This window comes from Girardinichthys multiradiatus, chromosome 17 (assembly GCF_021462225.1).
Source record: "Girardinichthys multiradiatus isolate DD_20200921_A chromosome 17, DD_fGirMul_XY1, whole genome shotgun sequence".
NCBI classification, from domain to species: Eukaryota; Metazoa; Chordata; class Actinopteri; order Cyprinodontiformes; family Goodeidae; genus Girardinichthys; species Girardinichthys multiradiatus.
The window spans coordinates 13,802,361-13,825,629 of NC_061809.1; the positions used below are offsets into that span (position 1 = coordinate 13,802,361).

General features: G+C 37.9%; 1 protein-coding gene across 12 annotated transcripts in view; it reads right to left on the minus strand.

The window, feature by feature from the left end:
* The window catches only part of tfec (transcription factor EC), a 60,452-nt gene that overhangs the window by 4,697 nt on the left and 32,486 nt on the right, over nucleotides 1–23,269 (minus strand). For 7 of the 12 annotated variants that reach the window (XM_047389180.1, XM_047389173.1, XM_047389177.1 and 4 more), the window contains 3 exons: nucleotides 4,170–4,424; nucleotides 3,478–3,579; nucleotides 645–765 (listed from right to left, as the gene is read on the minus strand). In XM_047389180.1, the coding sequence (XP_047245136.1) occupies nucleotides 645–765; nucleotides 3,478–3,579; nucleotides 4,170–4,424 (478 nt within the window). Of the gene's footprint in view, nucleotides 1–644; nucleotides 766–3,477; nucleotides 3,580–4,169; nucleotides 4,425–4,900; nucleotides 5,184–7,844; nucleotides 7,978–8,462; nucleotides 8,619–23,269 lie in introns of those variants that run through there. The other 5 variants (XM_047389183.1, XM_047389185.1, XM_047389182.1 and 2 more) reach the window with 5 other exon arrangements.

The following is a 23,269-nucleotide window of genomic DNA, read 5'->3' on the forward strand; positions in this document are numbered from 1 at the left end:
AAAAATAATAATTGTGACCACTTTTAAAGTACTTATTTCACAATTAGGATAGTTTAGCCAATTCCATAATTTGTCCCGGAGAGGGACGGAAAAATGCAGCGGGCCCATATTTGTATTCACATTCTTCCAAATTACATAATTAGGAACCTGAGATTGGATTTCCCAATTTGTCTCTGTTGATTCAATCAAGACAATTTAGCATCTGTGTAACATTCCATTGTCCTCTGTGCCTACGTTCAAATGAAGCAGAGTCTAATTGACTTATTTTCCTGTTCAGAGTGAAGCACTCTTCTGGCATCTTTTCTGTTTCCTAAATCAATTAGGCTTTTTTTGTTTTGCTTTATGTTTGAGGTTAATATAAAATTTCCAAAGCGTCCACTGTTTAATTTGGTTCTCCTTTTGAATGGTGACAAAAAACAAGAGTACTAATTCATATAATCAAGTACCATAAAGAAATAAGCCTGACATACTGCACTTAATTTTAGAACCAACTATATGCCAGAACTTTTGTTACTTTAGCCAACATAGGTACAAGTTGTCCTTCTACCAAATCTTCTAAAGAATCAGTGTCATTTCTAATGCTTTTTTCTCATCTCACTATTAGCGATTAGTTGCTTGCTCAGTCCCGTGGTATGAGTCCATACCTGTGAATTCCCTTTTAACAGTGAACTTTGTGGGATTAGATGTGGGACTCATTCCACCATTAAGGGGGTTCATACCTTGTTCACCCCCATAAATGTCCAGCATGCTGCTACTGAGGGAGACCTGCAGGGAGAAGGAAGAAGCAAAGGAAAGGTCAGTCGAGTGGGAAACACATTTCACATTCATGCACTCTGCTTTCACACCTCATCAAAAGCTGCAAGACAAATAGTTGTTTTGAAATGCTGCATGGCTTTGTCTTGAATTGGCAGGAACAACAAGAGGCGAGGGGAATGATCAGAGAAGGTTGTCGCCCCCACCTAGAGCTTTGGATTCAAACTACCCAGCAGGGAGTTATGGTTCCTTGTCTGCCACAGCAGGGCAGGACAAACTATGTGCATAACCCCCTAGTTGAGGCAATGTTCAGATTAACTGTTTGTCTTGCATGACAAAGAGTAAAGTCCCTCGAAAGAACCTGCTCACGTAGCTCTAACTCTTGATCTTCAACTCTAGTTTAGAGCATCCTAAATTTCCAGATATTTTCTTGTTTCCTGGGTTCCTGGTACCCAACAGGGAGTGGGGAAGCAAGGAATGATACAATTTTTTTGACAATGGGAAAGCAAATGAAGTCTGGAAATACAATTTTTCTTCCATTCTCTTATTTTCTTTTTTCATACATATCCATACCTAGAAAATACCAAAATTAAATTCCATGCTTTTCTAAACTGCTTAGGAATACTGCAATTTGCTAAAAGCTCTCAGACTCCTAAACACTGAGATGCTCTGTGTTTAGAGCATGCCATCAGATGAAAGGGCTCTTTAGGTCAATGGCATGAACAGAGGAAAAACTGTTTTCCTATGGGGGCCTCTTATCCTCTAAAATAGTAACGCCTTTTCACTGAGTCCAGACACATCACGATATATGGCACGCCGGAAAGCACGTGTGACTAATTCGCATTTGTGTATTTATGGCCAAAAAATCTCATGTAGGGTCACCATGGGTGCCACAAAATGCACAGGCAATTTTAGCCATGACACAAGTGTCAAATGTAACTACCAATGAGCTGAACGCAACAAGGCTGGATGTCAAGTGAGAGACAGGATGTGGACTACAAAAGGAAAAGGCAAGAGGACGTGAAACAGAACAGAATAGGGTCAAGTCAAATATGTGCTGAGTGTTTCTATGTTTTGCCTTGTCAAAATATTCAAAACTCTTGAGCTTTTCACATTGTGTCACCCTACAGCCGCAGATTTCTGTGCATTTTATTGGGCTTGTTGGCAATTAACCAAGTCAAAGTTGAGAGACAAAGTTGTGAAGTGGAAGGAAAGTGATGCATGGTTTTGCTAATTAAAATCTGAAAACCATGGTGTGGATTTCGATTCAGACCCCTTTACTCTGAAATTAGGACAACAAACCTACTAAGACGGTTGGTCATCTAAAGTGAGAGGCCGGGCAAGGAGAGCATTAATCAGAGAAACAGTCAGGAGATTCAATGCAACTCTGGAGAATCTGCAGAGATCCACAGCTCATGTGGAAGAATTTAGTGACACACAGCAATGTGGAAGAAATTTCTCTGGCAAGATTAGATCAAAATGTTACTTTTTTCTGTCTATATGTGTGAGGCTTTGCGTGGCAGAAAACTAACACCGCAAATAACCCTAACGCACCAACCACACAGTCATACATGGTGGTAGCAGCATCTCAGTGTGTGTATGCTTTTCTTTGGCAGGAACAGGAAAGCTGATGGGAAGATGACCGGAGTTAAATGCAAGGCAGTCTATTTGCTAAGAAGGTTTCCACACGATATCTCATTTTTCTTCTACTTCATTATTATGCACTACTTTGCATTGGTCTATCACATAAAATACCAGTAATATGTAATGAGGTGTGTCATTGTAATGGGCCAAAATCAGTTTAAGAGATAGGAATACTGTTATTCCAATGGATATTCTTACAATTATTGAAGAGTTAGAAGAAGTAGGAGGAGGAAGAGGGGGAGCAGGGGATAAACATACATAGGAAAATGAAGTATTGCAACAATCCCCCTCCTGCTTCTGCTGTAATCACTTCAATCCCTCTTCCGTCTGTGTCTCGGAATGTGTTGACAAGGTGAAGCAAAGTGATGCATCATGCTGTATGACTAATTAGGATGAATTGATCCATTTAAGCGTGGTATCATTTTTGAACAAGCCCAAAGGGAGTGTATGCATTAGCCAAATCTGATGGCTCAGTAACTTCTTCCGACAAATTCCCTCGCTCAAACAAAGTGACTCTTCCTTTTCTTCCCTCCATCTCCTCCTCTGTCCTCTTATCTTTACCTCCCCCGTAATTTTTTCTGTTGAAGTACTTTATCTCTCTTTGTATCCATCTCCCTTTTAATCTATCAGAATGTGAGACTCCCATCATGCTGTGTCTATTTGTGCTTGTTTGGTGATGTTTCTTGTTACATGTACTCCCAAGAAGTAACTTTATTTTTATCAGAACCTAATCTGCTTTGCTCAACGTCTTTAGTAAAATGGTAAATGTTCCTAAGCCTTTGTGAACTTTGACTCATCCTTTGTCTTAATCTGACCTGAAAGCAAGTCAGGTCCCTTTTTTCCCAAGATCGTCTAGGTTGTATGAATCCACGTTGGGTGGAGGAACTTTACTTTCAAGTCCTGTTTAAGCCTTAAAAGAGAGAAGTCATTAGTTAACTAATGTGACCTAAACCTGACCACAGTTTTATTAGATTAACAAACAAAAGAGAGGGAATTTAAAATTTGATTCAAAAGGCATGCAAATTGCAAATTGCCTAATCCCTGGCTGTTAGAGCAAGACTTAAAGTGGTTTATACTTACATTGTTTTGCATTATGATGTTAGGCTCCATGCAATCCAAGCCTCCATCATTGAAGCCAGATTCAAGACTAATTAGGTCATCAATAACTTCATCCATTGGAAACTAAAAGAAAGCAGTTATTTCAGTGTAATAAGGTACAGTTTGTGTACCATCCACCTCTTCAGATATCTGAATATTCAAACCATAAAAACAGGGAAGCTAATTTAATAACAGTTTGTTCAGCAATGGTGGCGAGAAATGGATAGTATCTGTTAGCACCCTCTCTTGAAACGTGTACTCTCATCCGACACTGCTTGTTTGAAGTTACTGATGAGCTCATCAGAGGGAGAAAGGGCGATCAGTGGTGGCAGAACATTGTTTGGATGATTAGTTACTCTCAACATTGAGGTGAAAACCAATCATGATATAAATTTAGCTGCTGATGGCTCTGACATATTTAGCATGTTGATTATGCATCCAAACAAAGAGCACACTTTCATAATTTGAGTTACAGCTACATAACATATCTTACATCACCATACCAGGCATGTATTTTGTCGGGAATGTGAAATGTCACAGGGATATTGTGAAATCTTTAAAAATTATGACAGGCTGTTGATCAGCATACAAACTTTTTGTTCTAGTTTCTCTATTTTTCCAGGGACGATTTCAGTTCCACGTTTTCCATATTTTCTGTTTCTGTTTCTACTCACCTCACCGTCGTGGTTGCCCATCGTCAGCAGAGTGATGGGGCTGTTAGGGTTGCTCCCGTCGCTGACAGCGGGCATATGTCCGTTCCTCATGACCGGCACGTTGGCCAGCGGCTGGCCGGGGGCGTGTGGATGTGACACAGTGTGACAGGTTCCGGCCGAAGAGGCAAGCTTGGAACCCAGTGTCAGGTATTCCTTCACTGGCTGGTTTTGGCTTTGATGAAGATGAAACTTGGAGTTCTCCAGGTGGCTTTGGACCTGTTGAAACACACACACAAACAAAAACATAAAACCATGCACTAGTTGAGCCTCTTGCATAAATATAAAATCGGATCAAAATGTAAGCAATTTCAACTTTTTTTCACAGTTTTTTATGTGCTGGGCAAAGGATGACAAAAAAATGGTTCATAGTAATTTTTCTAAACAGCGGCAAAATTTACTCATGTGGGGATCTTCAGGATTACTCACTTAGTCGCAGAAACTTTACAGGATTATGAATCCATTTAAAAACATTATGTTTAAGTACAATCTTAGTCAAATCTTGTGTTTAATCTGTTTAATTTTATTTTTCATTTTGTTCTACATTCTGAGCCAAAGCTGCAAAACAATACAATTCTTAAATTTAAGTAAGTTAGGTAGTTGTGGAAGCTTTAGAACCAGGTTTAAGAAACTATGCCAACAATGTTCCAAAACTTTACCAAGTCAAGTTTTTTTTTAAACTTTCATATTCTTACTTTTGAAGCTCTGGTTGCATTCCGCATTTTGTAGTAGCTGCAGTCACTTAAGTGTGGCATTCTAAGAAAAGCAGGTGATCCAGTAGGTCAGCTTTAGGGATCCAGGTCTGCTACTGCTGCTATCCTGTCAAGCTGCTGACTTCTCAGTGACTGGTTGTCCCTTCCAGTCCCCTAGCAGATTTTTATAAAGGGCTCTAAGTGAACTAATTAGCTCCACAGCTGGGTGTAAGCCTTTATGTTGCATAGCATGATAATCACTTCAAACGGCAGACTGTTAGATCATTCAGGGTTTGATCACTCCAGGATGTCTGCATTTAAGTGTCTATCACTAATTTATCTAGACCACCCCTTTTTCTGTCAGGCTGACCAATCAGTGATCACTTCCCAAAGTCTTCTGCTGCCTGCTTCAGGGGTTGTGGCAGCACAATTGACCCTTGTTTCCCCAGTGGAGGGTTTTAAATAACTTCTCTAATGCCATTTTAACCAAGCCTTTTCATTCATTCACTGTTTTAAATTTAGATAGTTTCGCTTTATCAGTTTCTTGTCAAATAAATACAGTAAAGATATTGTTATGTCGTAGTTGGTGCAAAACAAAGGTTGTTTTCAGAACATCTCACCATAAATGTCTAATTTTCTTACTTCCCTTGTTCTCACAGAGAACCTCACTGTTGTAACTTGCTTTATAAGTTAATGGGTCACCAAGGTTTTTTGGTAGGCAATTGCAGAGAGACACTTTACAAAGTTAGTTCTGCACATTGTTTGGTCTGTCGCCTAGATTTCATTTACTTCTTCTCAGATGTGATGGAAATCTTTCCATGAACGACCAAAGTGAATCAGTCAGAACAGAAGAAAACTTTGATAACCATCATTACTAGCATAGCAGCAGAAGCAACTGACCTTAATGTCTTCTTTAACTTGACGAGGAAGTGAAACTCAATATTGAAAGGAAGAAATCATTGTGAAACAATTAAGGCATCTCATCAAGCATGGTGAAAAGAGGCACTTTAGTTTTGATTAAATAAGGCTTTGGTGCAGTTGCAGCTTGAAGCTAAAATGCCAAAAAAATATATAAATAAAAAATAAAGCTGTTCTTACTTATTAAGTCTCATAACATGGTTTGCTTTATTTTTTTTTTTCAAAAGTGTTTTAGTATGTTTAAGTGCAATGATTGTTTCCTAGTACATACTCAAAAAACACTTTATTTCTAGTGAAGCCTTTAACTTTGAAGGAACAGTTCAGAAATGTTGAAGTGGTACATTTGTCAGTTCTTAAAAAATGCCATATTTATTTGAATTCTACATTTTCAAGAATTTTACGATCTCACATTGATTTTAAAATAATGGTCAGTTTTGTAAATCCTGAATAAATTAAAATGTCAAAGAATTTAAATTTCCTTAATTGGTTTTTCTTTAAAACGTAACAACAATGATGTTTTCAGATTTTCTAGCATGTTCTACAGATGGTTCTAAGGAGCAGCTCACTTTGTTCATGTTTTGGGCTGGCTTTGATGTAAAGGTATAGTCTGATCAGAAATGCTTTAGATGTTTCACTCAGGATGGTGATGATTGGTGATGAATTGCCTCGAACCCCCATTTCCAGTCTAAATAATCATCAAGTTCTCTCTGAACAATTCCAAAATGCAAGCATAAGAATGTTTAAGGGTTATAAAAATAGTGCTTGTAAAACATTACTGAGGTTGGAGTTGTTTTAATACATAGAAATCTATTTTGGTTTTGACCCTTTCTCAGAATAGTTATTAGCTTAATGCAGTTGGACAACCTCACTTAAACTACAGAACTATCTCTTAATGTTAAAAATAAATTCTAGCAACAAAATGTTTCTGCTAGCGCCACATTAAATGCACCCAAGCATGTTTAATTCCCCTCATCAACTGGACTTGCTGGCCTTATTTACTCCCCATCCACATAACTAAGAACAAACTCATCACAATACTAAACTTGTCAGTAGTAACTGAGAGCGCTTATATGTTTTCTCCTAGTCAAACAAGATGCTAGTTGTTAGCCAATCAACATTTTTTTCCACTGTGGATAGCAGGAGAGATGCCAAAGCCGCTACGCCGTATCTACTGTGTGTGACAACGGATTGTCCTGGTTTCACTTCGGCCCTCACACTACTGTACATTCCGGAGACACACTTGTTATCCACTTAAGGCGGAGAATTTGATTAGATCCGAGCAGCAATGGCCGTTCAGTCACCAATGCCGGCCGTCACAATGCCAGGCCTGTGCAAGTGTGGAGTTGAACATGCTTGAAAAAATTGTCAGTGGCTGCCATACATATGGAAGGAGGGATGAGATAGGAATCTAATTGATCAAGGTCCAAGTTTGGGGAGTGTTGCGGGTATTTCAGGCCAATTAGCCTTTCACTTTTTTGAAATACGGATACCAGCACCTGCTTCAACAATCAAGGCAGTGTTTGAAATTACTGCCCTGGGAAGAGGTCACAGGTTCATTTTCTGTTTGCACACATTTGCAGCTGACATGCAACCATATTCAGTGTAAATAGTTTGATTTGTAAATTTCACTGATTTTGATTTTAAATTTTCATGTATTTTAGCAGAGCCTTCCTTATTTTGTTTTGATTCTTCAAATTCTATTTTGCCAATTTGCTGTTGTAAACTAAAGATGTAAACCTGCAAGTCATCACAAAATCCGTTGTGTCTTTCTAATGTGATTTTCCATGTTAGAGGTATTTAAGGTTAAACACTCAAAAATATCTATGACTTCTCTCTTTTTCCCACCAAGCTCCTTCCTAATCTTCAACCAACATCGCTTAAGTAATTCTGAATGAATTTATCCAAGTAATCAAACCCAACACTAGCTATAAATCACAATGGCAGTAGGAAACTACATAACAGCACATTTAAGATAAAATAATATCATGCAATCTGTAACAGATATACAATTAATTATTGTGTGATTTACCTCAAAGCAAAGGTTCTCAAAGTCTGCTCAGAAATCCTGTACCTAAAATAATATTTCTAACAGCCATGCTCAAACCTTGTCTTCTAATCGAAATGCTCTTGCCAAACTCAGTTTCACTCTTGCCCAAGTTCTCCTTTCACTTCAGAAAAATCCAACACCTTATGAAACTCTGGGTAACGGTGACATTATTTAGCTGTACAAATTGTGGACAAAACAAGTAGGAGGTTTGGATTCAATTCTCCATCAAAACAAAGAGAATTTTGCAAAATACATATTGATGCCATTCATTGACCTTTCCCTTTATCTAAAATGAATGAAGATTAGATGAAAGTGGAACAAAAACACTTGTCAGACATGCTTTCTGTGTTTTTGCTGATCATGCTAACCAGTAAATATCTGTAACCACACACCAGATTGTGAAATACATGGCGAGATAAGACAGGGAAAGGGAACTGATCACAAAATTTGCATTCCACAGTGACTATTTAGTCATTCCTATAAATGCATAGTATTCAAAAAAGGGCAGATAATCACTCCCACATTCAAAAACCTACCACACATCTACTTGTGATCTGGTCATTTAACTCTGGGGATAGTATGTAGGTCATTTGCCCCTACCTGCAGAAGTTGGATTTCTGTCAAGGCGATCACTTGGACCACACAACAACGGCTCATAGCTGTCCAAAATTGCAGCGATTCCCACCCAAGGGGCTGCAGATTTGTACAGAGGAGCAACTGTAACTGCCACAGCTCTGTTTCCCACAGAGGCACATAGACCAGAAGAGGAAGAAACAGAGAGGTGCAGCTGCCTCCTTCCTGAGCTTTTGCAGAAATATCGGAAAGGAAGGCATGACACATCAGCTTATTTGGGAGCCTCTTCCTGCGCGTTCGTTAGTATGCCGGCATGTTTTTGGTCTTAAAAAGACCTGACAGAGGCAAAATTGTACTGATTGCAGTTTGCGGGTTAAAGAATGTCCACATGTGAAAGCAATGTGAGTTGACAGAATGTGGGTTCCTGCTTGTGGACAGCTCTGCTTTCCGGCCTGCAGAACATCAAGTCCGGCTCAGCACTTTTTCCCAGGTTATCTCCATGACACTGACTTCCTTTGGAAGACTATTGAACCACAACAGTAACAATTTTAGCTAGAGAGACACAATAAAAAATGTGCATGTCTGCAATTATCCCAATAGGGTGTAAAATGAATTCTAATGTGAATTAAGTTATCATATCCATGGAAAAAGGCCAACACGTAGCTTTCCAGGAAGGATGTAAGGGTGCAAAATAATTTCCTCTATTGTTACAATATTTTTCTATTACATCTCCAATTGGAAAAATAAGACATGTTATGTTTCTTAAAATACCGTATGATCTTGTATCTTGGTGGACTTTATTTAAACTGAGGTCATAAAGACATTTTAGCATCAAGGGCCTGCAGTAACTTTAGGAATTTAGGGTTTCCTAGCCATGAAGAGTTTTAGGAATGATTTTGTCTCATTTGTGAGGAATAATACAAGATTATATCCATACACTTTCACACTATCAACCTTTCACAAGTAAAGAAATGTTTGGTCATGATTAAACCAGATGGCTTTCTAGGAAGACTTTCAGGGAATAGAGTAATTCTCTTTTTTAAAATAATCTAATCCTGTTACATCCCCTAATGGAAAAAGGATAATTGGGAAGATGCAAATCTAAATAAAATATTGTAATTTTTATAATGAAGGAATTTGTGGGCCCATGTTATAATACTAATGTTTTGCCTGACTTCATTTAAACTGTTAACACACATGTAATCAATTTTGTGCTCTTCTTTCTGCAAACATGCCTTAGATAGAACATGGTCATATGCATATTCTTATACAATTCTATCAATTTACCATCAGCAAATCAAGATTTGGCCAGGAAATGGACAGGAAGTCTTTTAAAGGGCAACATATTTCTGTCTTTTAATTCAGTTCTTTAATTGGAAAAACAGATAAGAAAGATGTAAATCCAACTCCACTCAAAAAAACCTGCATGTCATTAACGACTTAATGATAATTATATTTTGGTTGACATTATTGTTTGACATTATTGCAATGCTTAATGTATGTGCATTCTGCAATTTCACCCCCACAGTAAATTCGAAAAAAGAATTATATAAATAGCATTATAAACCCATCCATCCATTTTCTATACCCGCTTCTTCCGAACTAAATGTTTGCCTCATTCTTTTTGAAAACATGTTTTAAGGTGTTGAAGAGTACAAGGTCATCTCCTTATTCTTACAACTCAGATACAAATCATGGCCTTTGGAGTTATTGCCTTTTGAAAGTAAAAATAGTGATTCATCTGAGGACAATGGTTTCTAGTATGTGCTGGAAATTCTCAGATATGTCAAGAAAAGATTATTGATTCCAATTGTTAAATTATATTGTTGTTAAATGGCTTATAACTTGTTTTTGGAGGTCAAAATGCAAAATACTTATTACCAATAATTTAGGAGATGTTGAAAAGACAAATTATGAAATACTCTTTTTTTCTTAATTGGGGGTTTGAAAAAACAGGAGAGTGGGTCTGGCAAATCGAATCAAAGTAGTCTGTTTATGCTAAATGGTTAAACCTCTTGACTTTCTTTTGATTTTGGGTCCAAGAAGAAATATTTTCTTATTCAAAGGGATCTAGGTGTAGGTTTTGATTTGGCCATTTTAACATATTGATATCTAAACCATTCCATTGTAGCTCTGGCTATACAGTCACTAACTTTTCTTTCAGTATTGCCCTGTATTTAGTTCTGTCCATCTTCACATCACATTATGATCAGCTTACTTGTCCCTGGGGAAAAGCTCTCCCAAAAAATAATGCTGCTACCACCATGTGCCACTTTATTGGTCTATCACATAACATTTCAATAAAATACATTGAAGTTTATAGTTGTAATTATAAAAATATTTGACAAAAGTCGAAGCACTGAAAAATAATGTCCAGAAAAGCATCTTCACAGAACCTGACAAATGCATCCTTTTTTCATTTGGCTCCTTCACTGTATTCAAAGTAGCCTATGCATCAACAAATCGAGACCCACACCTTAACAGGCATTGCTGTTCCAGTTATTACTGCAAATAGAATCTGGACATTAAATATTTTTGATACACTGTAAAAAAGACACTAGGATTATCTTGAGGACATCGAATGCAACAACAGCAAATAAGATCAAAATGATTCAGTTGATTTAAAACTATGTTTGTTTAAGAGGAAGTCTCCTTTCTGGTGATAAATTGCAGTCTGTACGTGGCATGCTTGCAGGGGGTGATTTGATTACACAGAGAATGCCGTACTTGATACAACTGTATATTTAGTCATCTCTACGAGTCTAAGTGAGATACTTCAGCATTATGTATGCTGCTGTGTTTAATTTCTTCCTCTGTAATTTCACACATGCTCAGTGGTTTTATTATTATTATTATTGATGTTTAATCTAAGTCATCCCTGTTGATGCCTGCACACAGGCTGTAAGGCATTAGCTTTTCTTCCCCTCACCATTGCCCCTGTGTGTATTTGTCGACTTTTTTTGTTTATTTGATATCCTCTTTGTGTACAGTCTGACAGATCTATCCAAATTCCTGGCTGGACATTTTTAGCCCATCTTGGGGGCCAGCCACAAGTTGCTCACCTTTGTTAGTCCCCCTGCTCGGCATGTTTTAAACATCAGGGACTTCCTGTAAGAGCTGGCCTGCTTCTGAGACAACACTTCAAAGTGCAGCTCCAACATCTGAGGGCTGTTTTATCCTGCTAGAAAAGGAATGTATAATGGACACAGCTCCACTGCACTTTTAATGATTCTGATTCCTCATATAAATTAAATATTACAGCTATTTTAACTGGATTACACATGGAATTGTGCGTGTTGGAGTGCAAGTCAGTGTGTTCCTGTTACCTTGATGAAATATTGAATTTATGAAAATGGTTTTCCTTCACTGGTGTTGTGAAAATAACACCAGTTTATTCTAAATCAGCCTGCTTGCTATAATGTGACTCAAAGACACACTTATTTGGTTGTGATCATGTTTTCATCTTTTGTTTTGTTATACACATTTATCCTCCAAAACACACATACTTTAAGACTTTAAGTCTGAGATATGTCATGCTGAATTTTCTTTTCTCTTTTTATTAAATGCCTAATTAAATGTATTGTTTAAATTTGGTATCTCTAAATTTGTTCTGTGTTTGCAAGCACAACATTTCTGCGATTGCTGTAGCATAAACTCATACTAAAAGGTCAAACCTTTAATTTCAGTTCATTTTTTCAGGGGTGTCCTCCAAAAAATTATTGTTTAGTCATGCCACACTTTTGAGCACCCTAACAGTTTGTGCTAAATGAATGTGACTGAAGCCACTAAACTCTACACAGGTTTTGGTTGTGATGGTGAAACCATAAACTGCCTTTAAGAAGTACATTAATTTTAATTGACCCAATCTTTAAATAAACCTTAAATATACTAATTGGTGTTACTTTCACGCTCATTTTTGTTCCAATGACTTCTGCTACATAAAGTTAAACGATGGACCTCAGAAAATAAGAGACTGAAGAAAGAGATGAAGGCGGATGAAGTGCACTCTACCCCTCTCAGTCAGTACATAGGAGATGCAATTAGTCAAAATGGAATAATAAGATTTTTGCTGCTAAATCAGTTAGAGCACATTATTCTTTCTCTGAGCTCTGAAAAGGAGCTTGTTCACATGAACACCTGAGATGCGGCAGATTCTCTACGCACATGCATGCATTCTTTTATGGACGCACACCACTTTACAGGGACATGGTAAAGTTCAAGCTTTTGTGTGCCAGTTGATTAATCAATTTGCACTACTTCCCTTAGGAACTTATAAGCCTATTAATATGCTGTCTTGTCACTAGTGGCCTGCCTTGAAGCATATTCTCCGTTGAGAATATACTTTCCAAATCAACATCTATGATGCAGATTCTTCATGCACACACATCATACCAGTGAATGCTAATAGCCACAATTATTCCAGAACAACTTATTTCCCATCAATAGGAACCACATAAATAGTTCCTGAACATTGTACACTTTGTAATGTGTCTGTAGACCCATGAAATTCAGTTCTTTGTTTCTCATTGCCCTTTAAAGTTGTACATAGTGCTTCTATGTTTAACTATGTATCTTTGATATTGCCATTGAATAGCGCTATTGCAACCATTAACTTTGTATCCTTTCTGTGTTTTTCTTTCCCATAGGAAGTATCTCTGGTCCACTTTCAAGTTTAGCTAGATGTCTTTCTTTAACTAAGCCATTGACTGCACTATTGCTGCCTTTAACATTGTGTACTTATTTTATTTTATTTTTTTTCAATTTCATAGAAAGTACACCTGACAATGTGCTTTAGAATGTGTCTCTCATGGATGGAGCCATGAATGGTGCTATTGTTGCCATTAACTTTGTGCACTCTCCTTGTTTTTTTCAATCCCATTGATTCTTCTTGTTAAAAGGGAGTAGATCCTCTCCACTGTTGCCACATGCTTGCTTAGCATGAGGGATTGTTGCAAAGTTAACCAGTTGACAATAGCAACTGGCTATATAGTTTGCTAGTTGGTATTTTATCAACAGAATTTGACTGTACTGTATAAAAATTTGGACTGAATTAGACTGTATGTAACAAGATCTGAATCAGAACATGTGACTGGGTTGCATTGGAATAACTTGGATTGATTTAATCATTTCAGTCTGAACAAACTGGATTCTAGATAACTGGATATGAGCTTGACCAGTTTTTCTAGGAAAGTGTCTTGAGGTAATATTTTTTGTGAATTAGTGTAATATATAAATTTCAATTCAATTGAACCAGACCACCACCTTAACTCCCCAAGAAGTGCATTTTAAAAATATTTGCCTCCACTACACACTATTATGTGTTTACATTAGGGATAGCGTATAAACCATCTGTCAGGATCTGGGTTTGTGTGTGTTTGTGTTTTTTGCAACATGTGCTCATTCTCAGGTGGTGCTGGAGCTCTCAGGTGTGCTGGGTGATAGGTGCGACTTGTTCCACTGATTACCATGAGGAGTACTTAAGCAGGAGGCTGCCAGCACTTCAATGCGAGAGTGTTTTGCCACCAGTGGTACAAACTTGAGCCACACTCAAAGTCTATGCTTCGTTCTGTGACCTTTGATTAACTTTATTTTTGCTCTTCTGCAGATTTTGAAAGCCCATGCTTTGGATCTATGTCACTGAGTTTCTGACTCTGGTTTTTGGAAGCTATTCTGGATGATCAAGCCAGTCTACGCTTTGAGGATTGTTTTATCCTATCTTCTGTCTTTGTTTGGATTTGCATCAAGCTGGCAGCGTTCCTGCTCTCTACGTCTCCTGAGCCATGCCACAAGCGTACCCTGTCCACCCTCCAACGTAAGCCACCACACATCAAACTAATACGTTTGCTCCAAGCTCACACCGAACAGCACCAAGTGAACTCTCTATGGATATTCCTGCCTAAGACCTGGATCCTGAATCTCATTCCCCCTGGTGACCTGACCCCCATTACCCAGTAAGCAGATTTATGCATCTTGTTCATTTATTCTTAGTTTCGTTATCCCTTTTTGTTACCCGTACTCATCCATTCTCTTCACTTCTCTCCCTACAGTGAGATTCTCGTCAGTTTCGTTCCTGTTTATGTTTTTTCAATAAAACAGTCTTTATTTTACTTTCTTCTCCTGAGGGTTCTCTATATGTGGGTCAGAGCTATTTCGAATACAATGACACGATCAAGATTAACCATTGTTTGTGCATTCAATAAATTTAGCATATTTGACACTTTCTCAAAGACATGTTAAAGTATAAAACCACAAAATCATGCAGTGGAGATTGGGATTATGTGGATATCTCCATCTGGTAATTCTGAAATAAGAATGTGATCCTTATCTGTCACTGCTCAGTGAGTCGAAACAGGATAGACACGTGTTTAGCATTGCTTCTCCAAATGATGCCAAAAAGCTGCTCTAAGGACTGTCTTTAATCTCTCTCTTTGGCAGACAGTGAAAAAGAGCCACAGTACGCTCCAACTATCACTTTTTCAGTTGAGTCTTATTAAAATTATACACCTGATCGATTGCAAGGCAGTTGGAGCCCAATAAGCAAAAGCATTTGTAAAACCTAGGCTAAAGAAACCTTTTACAGTCTTTCAGATAGAAAGTATAGGCTTGAAAGTATTACCTTGCTATTCTTTGTTTTTCTCATAATGCAGACCTTTAGGAAAGAATGGCTGTTAAATATGAATTTTTTTTTTTTACTTTACAGGTCATGTCTAAAATTATGCCTGAATCAAATGTCTACATGTCTATCTGCGGAAATAGCCTAAGTGTTTAGCATATAGGCGAGTAAAAAGAACAGCTTTTGTTAAATACAGCTAAACTGTTGCTGACGTTTCCTTGAAAAACAAATCTTAACAATTCATTTATTGAATTATCTGATTATAGAAGTAATGATTATAGGAAATTACTAGAGAATACTTTCTTGTTAGCCCATTTGCCAGACACATCTATCAGATCTAAAACAGTTAGAGCATATTATTCTTTGAGCTCTGAAAAGGAGCTTGTTCACATGAACACCTGAGATGCTGCAGATTCTCTACGCACATGTATGCATTCTTTTTTGGACGCACACCACTTTAAAGGGACATGGTAAAGTTCAAGCTTTTGTGTGCCAGTTGATTAATCAATTTGCACTACTTTCCTTAGGAACTTATAAGCCTATTAATATGCTGTCTTGTCACTAGTGGCCTGCCTTGAAGCATATTCTCTGTTGAGAATATACTTTGCAAATCAACATCTATGATGCAGATTCTTCATGCATGCACATCATACCACTGAATGCTAATAGTGACAATTCATCCAGAACAACTGATTTAAAAAATATAAAAATATAATAACATCGATTACTAGAGAATACTTTCTGGTTAGCCCATTTGCCAGACAGATCTATGTAGTTTTTAGTACAACAACTTCTACCTTATGTAACATCAAGCAGAATAAGATATTTAATACTTCTGACCTTTGATGGTATCAGAATTCTACAAACAGTAGTGTATTTTGTAGTTCAGTTAAATAATACAATTAGTTTGGTATCTATTCTGCCTATTGCTAGATTGAATTCATTCTATTCTGGCTGGCAACTCTATTTCAGCAGCTAAATAAAAACATTTGATTTCTGGTAAATCTTTGTGATAGACAATCAAATTAAACCTTGCCTGAGTATAAACATGTGTAGTTGTATTAGAAGTACAATTCTTTGTAAAAGAAAAAAGATGAATTGTCAAAGACAAGGATCTGGACAGAAAAACCATGGATTAGAGATGACTTTCCAAGATATTTAACAGTGGCCAGTGCACTCACTACAGTACTCACTGGATGGATGGATGGAAGTTTAACCATTCAAACTACAATAGAAATGGGAACAAAAATTCTACAACAACCATGCTGGGTCGCTGGGAAGCAAAAGTATAAAAAGACAACTGAAAAACATCCTTAGCATAGCTTTCCAAAAGAATGATAACTTGCTTTTTACGTTATTTTCTTTCAGCTATGGACTTTTTTAGCATGTGATTGAACATGATAGGCGACACAGTTAGGACAAGTTGAGACAAATGTGAATACAGTACAATGAAGATAGCCCCATCTTTGTTTTCAGTTAGCATGCATAAACCAGCATAAAACAAGTCCTTGTCAGCATGGACACAACCAGGGCATTGTTTAAAATATCTCCAGTTTGGTATGTCTTTTTATAAATCAAAAATTTTCAAAACAAAATTCTGTTTTAACTGAAACATACAGACGCCCATTAGTTTGAAAGGTGTTTAAGACACAACACTTGTCACAGTCTTTACATCCACACTGCATTGTTAAAAGAGAAAAAAAAACCTGTAGATCAGTTAAATGTGCATGCATGGAAGGCCTGAACACAGTTTACTCCAACCACATTTACTTGCCACTTTACACCTTGTTGGTACCAAGTTGCACCTCATTTTGTCTTCAGAACTGCAGGACTTATATAGGCATATATTCAATATTACATCAGAAACTTTCTTTATATATTTAGGTCCATATTGACTTGACAGCATCACAACGTTGCTGCAGACTGTCAGTGGCACATACAATACAAATCTGCTGATCTGGTAACTGGGGAGGCCATTTGAGTACACTCAACTCAATGTCATAGTCAAGAAACCAATTTCCAATGATCTGAGCTTTGTGAGGTAGCCATCACAAGATGGGGACACTGTGGTCATAAAGTGATGGTGATAGTGATGGTCATCATCAATACACAGACAGGCTGCAGCATTTAAATAATCTCAGTTAGAACTGAGGGGCATAAAATAGCCCCCACGTCATTACACCACCACTATAAGCCTGAACCACTGACAGAGGGCAGATGGATCTGTCATTCAAGTTGTTTATGCCAAATTCTGACCCTACCATCTGATTGTTGCAGCTGAAATTGAAGCACATCAGTCAGTCCAGGTCAATGCCCCCTCCCACCCCCCCCCCCCAGTGTGGTCTTCTGCTGCTGTAGCCCATCTGCTCCAAGGTTCAACATGTATGCTTCATACCTTGGTTGAAATACAGTCTAGTCTGGTTATTCTCCTCTGACCTCGCATCAGAGCATTATCGTTCACAGAAACTGTCGTTCACTGGATATTTTCTCTTTTTCTGACCATTCTCTGTAAACATGAGAAATGGTTGAGTGTGAAAATCCCAGTTTATCAGCAGTTTGTGAAGAAACGTAGACAAGCGTGTCTGATAGTCACATTTTCTCTCCTAACTAGGCATCCAGGGCCTGTTTGTATTCATCCAAATACATGGATGCCTGGTAAAAAGAACCTTCACAGTAGCTCCTCATACCTTTTGAAGCCTAACATGGAATCAGAGGGAAAAACGTACTTTCTCTCATCAGTACGAAGTGCATTTGTTGCCTGATTTTGCAGAGTTCTGTTCCAAAACCTTTGGTGGACATATAATGATTAGTAACTCCTCTGCTCCCACCCCCATCCTACTCATTTTCCCTAACTTGATTATGGGAAATTAAATAATGCAATAGCTGTTTAATGAGAACTAAGCAGAAAATTAAATCAACCCTGACCTTGCCCGAGGTAATAATATATGGTTTGTGCTGAGGACAAAGATTTGTTTGTTTGACTCGTCTGGCTATCTTTGTGCCCCCGCCGTTTGAACAAGCAAGCTGCTGTGATGGAGGGGAGGAGTGCCTGAGCCTCTCTTCCCAGCATGTGAGGAAGAAGAAAGTGAAAATGCAGGCAGCATCCAGCTTACATCAGATGCTTAACTGCATGTAAATCAAACTATATAGTAAATTCTGACCAAGACTGGAGATGTGATAACAGCTAAGAACAACCCAAACAGACCTTACTGAAACTGAATCTGTGGGTATTTCTAATGTATGTTAATAGGTAATTATCTAAAAAATACTCAAAGAAAAGAATGGATAATCATGAACAAAGAGAAACAGAAGCTCTCAAAGTTTGAGAAGCAAACACCTCTGTGTGCAACATCTTTCCTAGCATACCTGATCTGATTTTCATATATGTTGCCCAAAGGTAGTAGACGCCTACTTAGAGACCACAAAATACAAAGCATGTCAATATTCCTTCATTTATTTACTTAATCAGTTTAATTGTTTTAAATGCCTCAGTTTATTCTCCTTTTCCTATTTGATCATCATCATTTGATCATCACTGGCTTTGCCAGTTACCCTTTCGTATCAGGCCAGTTGCTAGTACTACCTAAATTGGGTAATTAGCTGTGCCTGAGTTCAATTTGCTGTTTCCATAATTTAGCCACTGCCCGTTCCAAGCTTGAGTCTTTTCCTGTTCACAGCCTTCAGCATGCATGCCAGCACTTTATATTCACCAAATAAGGTTTACCAATGCAAGAAATTCACTAAGTTCAGACACAAGACTGTCCTAACTGAACTAACTTTATCAAACAAAGATAAAACCCCCAAATATCAGCAAAAAAGCAAAGCAATCTTTTCGCAAGTATCGGGGTAGTTATCTGGGGTCATTATTACCTCCCCTGCATTTGCACTGCAGTGTACTACAATGTGTTACTGTATACATTTCTTCATCACTTCATGATCTGACCATCTAGGGGTGAAGGTTCAATGTTGTACTCATGTGCTTAATCATTATGCAGCTTGCTTGTTTATTTCTCTTGGTAGGGTTGCTTTTGAATTAATTAAAGAGAGAAAAAAAACAAAAAGGTTGCAATCTCATTTATTTTATAACATAACTGTTTTTACATTTTTGTACTACACCCTATTTACATTGATTGTTATTCTGATCTGTGTTAGAGACAATTGATACAATTGAAATCTGACCAGACATGAGAGATTTGGACACCTGAATGTATCAGTATAACAATGAGCGAACTTTTGCTCTGGCAGTCCTCCCCTCCATCACAGCACCTTGCTTGTTCAAATGGCGGGGCCACAAAGATGGCCAGACAAGCCAAACAAACATATTTTTGTTCTTAGCACAAACCATATTACTATAAATCACTGATTATCAAACATGTATGAAACATCTCTACGGCAATACTATATTGACCCATGGTCAGTATGGTGGCCATGCTCCTTTGCTATCCAAAGCTACAAAATAACCCAAACTGCAAAAGTATGAAATGGTAAAGGGCAGAAATGACCATACCCCAAAAAAGTGAAATTTTACCATAAGCTACGTTATCACATTATGCTAATATTTTGAGAAGGACCTGTAGACACTTTTTACATTTGGTGTTTTCATATGAACTCTACTTAAAGTTCATACTTGCCATTAAAATGTGTTCCCATATGTTCTCTGATCACTTGGATCTCAGTTATCTGCTCCATCTGCGTGCAAGAACATAGCCTAAGTCACACAGTCAGATGAGCAACATCAGCAGGTCTACAGGTCCTTCTCAAAATATTAGCATATTGTGATAACGTTCATTATTTTCCATAATGTAATGATGAAAATTTAACATTCATATATTTTAGATTTATTGCACACTAACTGAAATATTTCAGGTCTTTTATTGTCTTAATACGGATGATTTTGGCATACAGCTCATGAAAACCCAAAATTCCTATCTCACAAAATTAGCATATTTCTTCCGACCAATAAAAGAAAAGTGTTTTTAATACAAAAAACGTCAACCTTCAAATAATCATGTACAGTTATGCATTCAATACTTGGTCGGGAATCCTTTGGCAGAAATGACTGCTTCAATGCGGCGTGGCATGGAGGCAATCAGCCTGTGGCACTGCTGAGGTCTTATGGAGGCCCAGGATGCTTCGATAGCGGCCTTTAGCTCATCCAGAGTGTTGGGTCTTGAGTCTCTCAACGTTCTCTTCACAATATCCCACAGATTCTCTATGGGGTTCAGGTCAGGAGAGTTGGCAGGCCAATTGAGCACAGTGATACCATGGTCAGTAAACCATTTACCAGTGGTTTTGGCACTGTGAGCAGGTGCCAGGTCGTGCTGAAAAATGAAATCTTCATCTCCATAAAGCTTTTCAGCAGATGGAAGCATGAAGTGCTCCAAAATCTCCTGATAGCTAGCTGCATTGACCCTGCCCTTGATAAAACACAGTGGACCAACACCAGCAGCTGACTGTGGGTACTTGACACTGGACTTCTGGCATTTTGGCATTTCCTTCTCCCCAGTCTTCCTCCAGACTCTGGCACCTTGATTTCCGAATGACATGCAGAATTTGCTTTCATCCGAAAAAAGTACTTTGGACCACTGAGCAACAGTCCAGTGCTGCTTCTCTGTAGCCCAGGTCAGGCGCTTCTGCTGCTGTTTCTGGTTCAAAAGTGGCTTGACTTGGGGAATGCGGCACCTGTAGCCCATTTCCTGCACACGCCTGTGCACGGTAGCTCTGGATGTTTCTACTCCAGACTCAGTCCACTGCTTCCGCAGGTCCCCCAAGGTCTGGAATCGGCCCTTCTCCACAATCTTCCTCAGGGTCCGGTCGCCTCTTCTTGTTGTGCAGCGTACACTTTTTCCTTCCCACAAACTTCCCACTGAGGTGCCTTGATACAGCACTCTGGGAACAGCCTATTCGTTCAGAAATTTCTTTCTGTGTCTTACCCTCTTGCTTGAGGGTGTCAATAGTGGCCTTCTGGACAGCAGTCAGGTCGGCAGTCTTACCCATGATTGGGGTTTTGAGTGATGAACCAGGCTGGGAGTTTTAAAGGCCTCAGGAATCTTTTGCAGGTGTTTAGAGTTAACTCGTTGATTCAGATGATTAGGTTCATAGCTCGTTTAGAGACCCTTTTAATGATATGCTAATTTTGTGAGATAGGAATTTTGGGTTTTCATGAGCTGTATGCCAAAATCATCCGTATTAAGACAATAAAAGACTTGAAATATTTCAGTTAGTGTGCAATGAATCTAAAATATATGAATGTTAAATTTTCATCATGACATTATGGAAAATAATGAACTTTATCACAATATGCTAATATTTTGAGAAGGACCTGTAGTAACATTTCTGTAAAATCACAAATACATTCTGTAACCAGAACTATTTAATTGTTCAGACACAAACACACGTCAGCTTCCCCGGACATGCATTTCAGCATGAAATACTTTTCAAACATTTCAACAAGATCACTTAACAAATGGAGCATAAAATGAAATATGATCTACCTGAACTCTTTCCTGTGCAACTCTAGGAGTAAAAACACACACTGAAGCATTTAACTCCATAAACTCCGAACAACCTATGTGGCACACTGATTTGGTATAAAAACAGCTTTTGTTTTCTTCACACATAAATAGGTTCCAAACCAACTATGCTGAGTGATCAAAATTCCCCATTGGATGCGGTAATGGGCACTTCTCCCTCCAAATATGATCCAAGTAATTGTTGTAAAGGTTTTTAGTGAACGTTAAAATTTGTTTTCTAGAAATGTCTTCATTCACATAATAGCAAAGAAAACCTGCAAAAATGCTGTAGTAATTATGGCTATATTTGGCACTGTAGCTTTGCAAAGGAAATGCACAAACAATATTGGGTTATGACATCACCACTGCTTACATGACAAAGCAAAGGTTGTATTACAAGATTTTCTACACTCTTGTTTCTGAAAAACAGATTTTCAGTACCACTTTTGTGTCAATGAAAAGCCTAAAGTGATTAAACAAAGCTAAACCTTTGTATCATTTCACAAAATAATCATCTCCATATATGGTTGTGCTCTTGCTTTTGCCCCCTTTGAAGTCTGTTTTGCATAACTTACTGATCTATGATATAAACAAGCTTAACCACCTTTCTGTGAAGTTTCCACAATGATAGATCTCGATGAAGAACCAAAGGTGGCCATGGAGTATGGTTGTTAATGAATAATTAATAAACACTTCTGATCACTTTCATGTCAATGTACTCAGCTAGATGGTACACAGCATGACCAAAGAAAGCAACATAGAACAAAAGGCATTACAGATGAAAGAGTCCTGCCGGTCAATGCTTTAGCATGATAAATGCAACTGGGCATACTTTTTTATTGTAGCCATTTATGGATACATAGGTATCAGATAAGTTTATGTTTAAAACTTTGTTGAACACAATTTTATACAAATAAGGATATATACAAATTTAAACTATGCAATTTTTAATTTGTAACATGGCTTTCTTCTCTTGTCTCTTTAGCTCATCAGGTTTTAAAGAAATTTCAGCAAAATGTTGAAGAGAACTGATTCTGTAAAACATTTTTTTTGCAGATGTGCAGTTCCTTGCAGAAGTATTTACACCCTTTGAACTTTTCAACATTTTGTCAGGTCACAGTCATAAACTCCAGTGTATTTTATTGGGATTTTATGTAATCGGCCAACGCAAAGTTCCAAATAACTGTAAAGTTTGCTTAAAATGATACCTGGCATGTAAATGCTTTAACAAATATCTAAAAAAAATGGTTGTGCATTTTTATTCAACCATCTTCAGTTTAATTACAGCTACCAATATTTTAGGGGTATGTGTTTATCAGCTTTGCACATCTAGAGACTAACATTTGTGTCCGATTATTTTTCAAAATAGCTCAGACTAAGTCAGATTAGATGGAAAAAAGTCAGTGAAAACAGTTTTCAAGATTTTGACTTTGACTGTGCCATTTCAAGTCATAAAAAGGCATATATCTCTGGCTGTTGTCCAGTTGGTAGGTGAACCACTCCAGTCCACTACAGTCTTCAACAGGTCATGTTTTTGTCCATGCTGAAGAAAAAACATCTTCACAGCTTGTTTCTGCCGCTACCATGTTTTTTTGTAGGAATTGTGTGTTCAAGGCAGTGTAAAGTGTTTGCATGTAGGCTACAGATTTTAGTTTTGGTGTCACGTGACAATACTGACAGACTTCCCAGCTAAGCTCTCGATCTCTGCT